The sequence below is a fragment of the Trichoderma asperellum genome, chromosome 2 (genome assembly GCF_020647865.1).
Source record: "Trichoderma asperellum chromosome 2, complete sequence".
NCBI lineage: Eukaryota > Fungi > Ascomycota > Sordariomycetes > Hypocreales > Hypocreaceae > Trichoderma > Trichoderma asperellum.
Genome location: NC_089416.1, coordinates 2,467,302 through 2,474,341, shown reverse-complemented (window position 1 = coordinate 2,474,341; position 7,040 = coordinate 2,467,302). Strand labels below are relative to the sequence as shown.

The following is a 7,040-nucleotide window of genomic DNA, read 5'->3' as shown; positions in this document are numbered from 1 at the left end:
TTTCCAACTTGGCTGTTCGAGATCTGTGAGCAAGCCAACTGAGAGCCAGATGATGGGGGATCAAGACTAGACAACCAGCCCCATGTTCGGCCCTCGCATTGAAGCCACACAAGTCGTTCTGGCTGTCCCCGTTTTGGTGCCGATGCGACGGTAGCTAGCACTAGATGAATCAGCTAGAGGAGATAGGAAGCTTGTTAATATAATCTAGACCGACAACTATTACTATGGCACAAGTAATGGTAGCAGTGAGAGAGCAACACACATAGTACGCCAGTAATGAGGGCTGGCGGAACTCCTTCCCTTAAAAGGCATTTTGACACCATTCGGAAGAGAAGAAACAGGAAAAGGGCCAATGAAAATAAACATGGGGCACGGCATTAGCTGACACACTCACCCTCTTCTCTGCTCTGGGGGGCCGGCAGTCAATGAAACCCCATGTCAGCGAAGTTTCTTGCTTCCAAATTCTCGCCTTCCATTTTCTTACTCCCACCTCTTTTTGGGAGAGGGGGCTTTTTTTTTTTTAGCATCAAATCTGAGGGTAGTATTGGACGCCTAGGACCGTTAAAATGGACTGAGACATGCCTCTCTCTGCATGCTGACGGTTTTCTCTTTTCGCTTCTTTACCCTTTTCCTGCCCTGTGGCTTTTTTAACACTTGCCTAGCTGCAAGCCACATAGGCACAGCTTTCCATCTGGAGTTTCTACCACGATGCCGGCTCTCGCGAATAGTCCCTGCGTTTCATCATCTGCGATATTGCTAAACTCCTCTGCAGCAGGCATCAGGGTATGAATATTCTGAGAGCATTCTCCTCGGAAGTGTGTGTGTGTGCGTGTGTGTCTTGCGCACATAATAATAACCCCCCTTCTCGCTACCTCTCTCACTCGCTCACTCACTCACTCTCACTTTAATACCCTGTCCTAGGGAACCCGACACTCTGGATTACAAGCTCCCCTTTTTTTTTCTTGGTATTGTGCAAAAAATACCAAGGGTGTCCCACCTCCACTATTTCTGGTTTTTAGCCGCCAGATTTCCCAATATTCTCTACATCTCGTTTGTTTTGTTGTTTTGATATACAGCAAGTGGAACGACAATGGCGTGGGCGTACAACACGCAGGAGGGCACACCAAACAATGGGTCCATGATAGCCTCCATTGCTTTGGCGGTAACAGCATTGTCTCTCGTCGCGCTATGTCTACGGCTCTATGTCCGGACGAGGATCGCAAAGGCCGTCGGTTTAGGTACGTATCTGAACAAGCGGGTTCTTGGCGCCCGTTGATCGCCATTTTTGTGTTTCACCGCTTCGATCTGGATAGGGCAATGGGCTAATTAAAGAATTGTCATGCACACAGACGACTGGCTGATCATCGCTGGCTGGGTATGTTTACATCATCTGCGGTTACTGTCTCTCGATTGCCTTGTTTTAGGTTTTCGCTAAAGCTCGCCCGTGGTGGATAAACAGAAAGGTTAACTGACTCGCATTCGCAACTGTAATAGATTGGAGCTTGCGGGTACGCATCCGCAATTGTTGTCCGTACGTTAATACTCTAACTCTATCTCGACTTCAACAAACTTTTAACAACTTCACAGAGACGAAATGGGGTCTTGGACTTACTTCACTCAACGACATGCCTGATAAAAACGTAGTTAACTTTGGCTTTGTGCGTCCAGCCCGCCCTCGTCCTATTATTTTGTTCTATTTCTCAAATATACTAACAATCTTCTAGACACAATATGTCGGAGCACCATTGTAAGCCAACTCTTTCCTTTTTGCCTCTTCCTGCAGGATGGCTGTTATACTTACAAATGCCCGCCTCAGCTATGTCCTTGGTATCTGGGGTTTTAAAACCAGCCTACTCGTATCCTACGTCCGCCTGGTACCTGGCACATATCGATTAGTGCCCATTTCGCTGGCTGTGATTGTTACTTTGGCACATATCGCCTTTCTGCTCGTTTTCTTGCTTCTGTGCATTCCAGTATGTCTCTCTTTCATAAAATCCATGTGTGACATTTATACTAATTGTTCATTGTGCCTACCTAGGTTCGAAAACAATGGATACCCACCACGCCAGGTCACTGTGGCCAGGCGGTCCCCTTTTATATCACGTTTTCATCCCTCACAATTATCTTTGACGTGATCACGTAAGTTTCCAGGCAAACCAATCTTTCGATTCTAAGAGACATTTGCATCTCTAACTCATACCAACCAGGCTCGTCCTCCCTTTCCCTGTCCTCATCAAGCTCCAGATGAAGCGTCGTCGAAAAATCGCCCTGCTGTGCCTCTTTGCCCTAGGCATCTTCGTCACCATCGTCCAAATCATCCGCATCCAAACCATCGCTAGCCTCGTCAACTACCTCGACTCAGCCGAGGCCATCAAGTGGTCCATCGTCGAAACCAACGTGGGCATCATCATCGCCTGCGTGCCCACGCTCGCGCCCCTCGTCACATACTTCGCAGAGAAGACACGCAGCGGCGGTAGCAGCAATACACCGGTTCGGCCTGGCGGAGATGGCGGCTTCGCGCTGCAGTCGTGGAGGGTGACGAAGAATGGGATGAGACCCCTGGGCAGCGGCGTTGATAGGGAGAATGAAGGCGAGAAGAGCACGGAGAATATATTACAGGGGCCTGTAGCCTCAGTGAGCGAGGCGAGCGAGGCGAGCGACGGGGCTAGATCCCATGAGCAGGCTGCTTCTTCTGCGAGGAGACATGTCGACTGATGCAGTCTACAGCTTACTAACATGATGTTGCTCTTTGTTTTTGTTTTTGTTTTTCTGGGTGGTTCAAGCGAACGCAAGAGTTGCTATTGCTTTGTCATTTCTACATTCACGAAAGTCGATGTGCCAAGATATACCAAACATGTATTTAAAGATACCCCAATATGGTCTTAATAATAACCTAGAGACGGTCTGCATGGAGAAATCAATTCAGCGTCCATGTAGGATGTGACATTCTCTACTATACATCTCGATCTATTAGTTTCGACACGTCACCTCAGCTTATTCGATGAGTAATGAATCAGGGCATACAAGTCACCGCATAGCATAAAGCAATTAGTCAATATCACTCGATAGGGGGCACCATGTCTACGCTACTCACAAGCAAGACACAATGGTTCCAAACCAAGCTCATATGAAACCTATTATTAGCCATACCAACTCCAATACGTTCTCCGTAGAAACCACCAAGCAAATCAAGTTCATCGTCATCATCATTACTCCTATTTCTCCATCTCAGCAATTTAATAATTACACGCCACGTAGCGCCGATCAGACATACAAAAAGCGAATACCTTTATCCCCCCCCTTACACCCCTTCACCTCCCTTTTTTCTACACGTTCCTACGAGTTGCCAAATTCGGCTACACGTGCGCCTCTTGTGGCACTAAGACTTGTGTTCGTTCAATCGCCCGCAAACGCTGATTGGTGGAGTTTCAGGCATCAGGTGCCAAGAGCCGAAGTGGAAAAATCTCACCTCAGCTAAGGACAGAAAATCAAAAAAAGGCGAGGCGTGTCAAATTGCACGAGAGAGAGAGAGAGTAAAGGGCAGATCAACCGTGCATCATAGACAAGAGAGCCTTAAGAAGCAAGCAATGACACGCACACACACACACAAAGGGAAGATGACAAAAAGAGAAGTAGATCAAATAATGATCTTATTAAGATAAAATAATAGTAGTAAAACAGGGTTTGCTAGAAGGGAATCTGTGAAAAAACTTGAGGGGGTTATTTCGCATCCTAAAAGCGCGAGAAAGAAAGTTTTTTTTGGATCTTTGGGTTAACATTTTTAACTAGTAATATAGTTATGTTTGGCTTCTACCGCATTACAAAAACGTCGCCACGTCAAAAAACATCTCTTGGGGTACATCCACCGTACCCTGGGTATGATTTCATCAAAAATCTGCAGTATACCATTACTTGCAGCCATCCACCCAACCGCGTATAAAGGAAATAGGTTAAAAAAATAAAAAGCTGAAAAATATAAAATGAAAAAAAGAACACTATTTTGTTCTAAGAGGAGCAGATGCAGCAAGACGTCTAGATCGCTTATACCTCAACGGTAGCCTTCTCCAGGTAGTCACCAGTGCCCATCTGAGCGGCAAAGGTGGTAGTGGGCTTCCAGCCGGCAGAGGTTCGGGGGGTGGTCTCCTCCATCATCTTGTCGACCTGCTCGAGGGACAGACCCTTGGTCTCGGGGATCAGGAAGTAGGAGTAGACGAAAGCGCAAGTGCAGAGACCTCCCCAGATGAAGAAGACGGAGGACTTCAGGTTGCCCTTATCGGTACCGACCATGTAGGGGGTGATGACGGCGATGATGGTGTTCCACAGCCAGTTGGAAGCAGTGGACAGAGCAACACCACGAGATCGGATAGGCAGAGGGAAGATCTCACCAATGACAATCCAGGCACCGGGACCCCAGGTGGAGGCGAAGAAGAAGATGAAGATGGCGATGAAAGCAATCTGAGCGTTGACGGCAGGAATGTTGTCGGCAAGGTTCTGGCTGGGGTCGCTGGGATCGGGGTGGGTCTTGTTGAAACCAATAGTAACACCAATGATGGCGACCAGGAACTGGCAGATAAGCATACCAAGAGCACCAAGAATGAGGATAGTACGACGACCAAATCGCTCAACGGTCCAGAAAGACAGGGGAGTGGAGCAGACGTTGACCAGGGAGAAGATCAGGGAGATCAAGAAGGAGTTGCTGATGGCGCCGGTAGACTGGAGGAAGGGAGTGGAGTAGTAGAAGATGAAGTTGACACCAGTCCACTGCTGCATCATCTGGAGAGAGGTACCGAGGATGGTTCGTCGCAGGTTAGACTTGCCGGTCCAGAGAGAACCCTTGAAGCAGTTGGCCCAAGAGCCGAACCAGGTGGTGGAGGGGATCAGGGCACGCTCGTACTCCTCGTTGGCGATAATCTCAGCAAGCTCGTTCTGGACATACTCGGAGTCCTCAGGCTGGCCTCGGACACGGGACAGGGAGTTGATAGCCTTCTGGATCTCACCCTTCTTGACGAAGTAACGGGGGGAGTCGGGGAGGAAGAGCAGACCACCACCGAGAATCAGAGCCCAGGGGAACTGAATGGCGATGGGGACACGGTAGGCGCCAGTGTTGTTGTAGTCCTTAGTGCCGTAGACAATGCAAGAGGCGAGCAGGATACCGATGGTAATGCAGAACTGGTAACCAGCAACGAGAGCACCACGGACCTTGCGAGGGCACTGTCAAGGAGAATCAAGTTAGCGGCCGGGAAATGGTGACTGGAATGTAGATATGCATGAGCTAGACTTACAATCTCAGACATGTACAGAATGACAATGGCAGACTCGAAACCGACACCGAGACCGGCAATCAGACGACCGGCAACAATGGGGCCAAGAGCGTGCTCGGGAGAGGTAACCATCTGGATAATGACACCGATCATGTAGATGACACAGCCCATGATGACGGTCCACTTTCGGCCGATCCAGTCGGAAACATCACCGGCAATCAGGGCACCGAAGAAGGTACCGCAGGACAGGATAGAGGTAATCAGGGAGGTGTGGCTGTCGGTGAGCTTGGTGGCGAGGGCGCCCTCGACGGCCTTGTAGAAGATGGGAGAGCCGTTGACACCGTTGATGTAACCGGAGTCATAACCGAAGAAGATACCACCAAAGGAGGCAAAGGCACAGATCATGTACGCCTGCCAGGTGATGGGAGCCTCGATGTGCTCAACGTCTTGGGTAGTGTGGATGCCCACGGATTGCTTGCGGCCCTCCGGGGCGTTGACTTCGGGCGAGTCGGACATGGCGTCGAATGCTGGAATTCTCTCGTCTGTGTTTGTTGGAGCGATGGCAGAGAACTGGAATGGAAGAAGAGGAAACTCCCGGGCCGAGCGAACGGAACGGGTTCTTTGCAGTGAGACAGAGATCGACGAGGCAAGACAGGAAACCAGGGAAGGGACGGGAGGCAGGCCGACCTTTTTATTATCGTGACGCCAGCCGTCGTCCAGAGTCGATGGTGGAGAGGCTTTGGGGAAGGTTGGCTCTAGACGCTACCTGGAGAAGGGCCACGCCCCTCCGACAGGGGCCTGGATCGAGCGAGAGCGCGCGGGGGGTGGGTTGAGGGGGTGGGCGAGAGAGTCAGAGGCAGGGTCAGAGCCTATGCCTCTGCATGGTGCCGGCGGTTTGTGAGAGTGCAATTGGCATTGGCCGTGGAATTGCATGTTCCTGGTGGTGCATGATGCAGAGGCTAAGACTAGGTACGAGGGCGCGGTGGAGAAGTGGAGGTGCGCCTGGTGTGGCGCTCGGCCTCACCCACAAGCTATTCTCCTAGCCCGGCGTTCGGGTCTGGCCTAGCGCCCCAGCTGCCTGAGTCCAGGCACGGCTGCAATTCTAATGTTAGCAGTCCTGGTGGGATTGAAGAAGAAAATTTTTGCAGTTGGCCTGTGGCGACATTGGCTGCAGCGCATCTCGTGCAGCCCAGGCCAGGGGAGCGTCCGCCATAGCCACCGTCGATCAGGCGCGGGCGGCGAGGCTATTGGCCGTGCTCGCTGTGTCCGGTCAGCAGCGCAATCAAATTCATCACCGCCCGGCGGGACAAACAGCAGTCCATTGGCCGGCCGCTACGAGGCAAATGCAACCTTGCAGTCTTTCTGGCTGTCCATCAGTCTGCAGCTGCGAAAATCGAGCCGTCGAATAGGCCTACAGCGCTGCAATAGGGGCCGGGGTGGAGGCGCACGCGAGAGCAGGCATGTGGCAGAGGCACCGCCCAAATCTAGGCTTGCGGGCAAGGGAGGCCCCTGGTCGCCGGGAAAGGAGATTGAGTGGCCCCTGGCGCTGGGCGCTAGAAGCTTGGCCGCGGTGCTGGAGGACGCTGCGAGAGCCTCCCACAGCTGCTGCACCGTCCAGACGCGTCTGGGGAAGCCCGCATGGGGGATCTGCGGGGCCCGGAGGCTGCTGAGCTACGAAGTAAGGCCGACGCAGTGCAGCGACGGTCGCAAGCCATGAGTGGCCCGTGGCTGGACCCCTAGCCCCGGACGAAGCAGAGAAGCGCCGAGAAGGGCCGGCAG

General features: G+C 51.7%; 3 protein-coding genes across 3 annotated transcripts; 2 read left to right on the top strand and 1 right to left on the bottom strand.

The window, feature by feature from the left end:
- Positions 1 to 534: 534 nt before the first annotated feature.
- On the top strand, positions 535 to 2,914 carry TrAFT101_003129 (uncharacterized protein). Its single transcript, XM_024909541.2, has 8 exons — positions 535 to 1,238; positions 1,350 to 1,375; positions 1,495 to 1,531; positions 1,588 to 1,658; positions 1,725 to 1,747; positions 1,817 to 1,973; positions 2,039 to 2,139; positions 2,208 to 2,914. The coding sequence occupies exons 1-8, from the start codon at positions 1,091 to 1,093 to the stop codon at positions 2,713 to 2,715; spliced, it is 1,071 nt and encodes a 356-aa protein (XP_024764256.1). The 5' UTR covers positions 535 to 1,090; the 3' UTR covers positions 2,716 to 2,914.
- Positions 2,915 to 3,633: 719 nt separating this feature from the next.
- On the bottom strand, positions 3,634 to 6,367 carry TrAFT101_003128 (uncharacterized protein). Its single transcript, XM_024899490.2, has 2 exons — positions 5,283 to 6,367; positions 3,634 to 5,211 (listed from the first exon to the last, which is right to left on the bottom strand). The coding sequence occupies exons 1-2, from the start codon at positions 5,775 to 5,777 to the stop codon at positions 4,042 to 4,044; spliced, it is 1,665 nt and encodes a 554-aa protein (XP_024764255.1). The 5' UTR covers positions 5,778 to 6,367; the 3' UTR covers positions 3,634 to 4,041.
- On the top strand, positions 6,367 to 6,978 carry TrAFT101_003127 (uncharacterized protein; the record flags this gene model as incomplete). Its single annotated transcript, XM_066126785.1, has 1 exon — positions 6,367 to 6,978. One exon carries the CDS (start codon positions 6,367 to 6,369, stop codon positions 6,976 to 6,978), a length of 612 nt encoding a protein of 203 aa, XP_065982892.1.
- Positions 6,979 to 7,040: the final 62 nt, after the last annotated feature.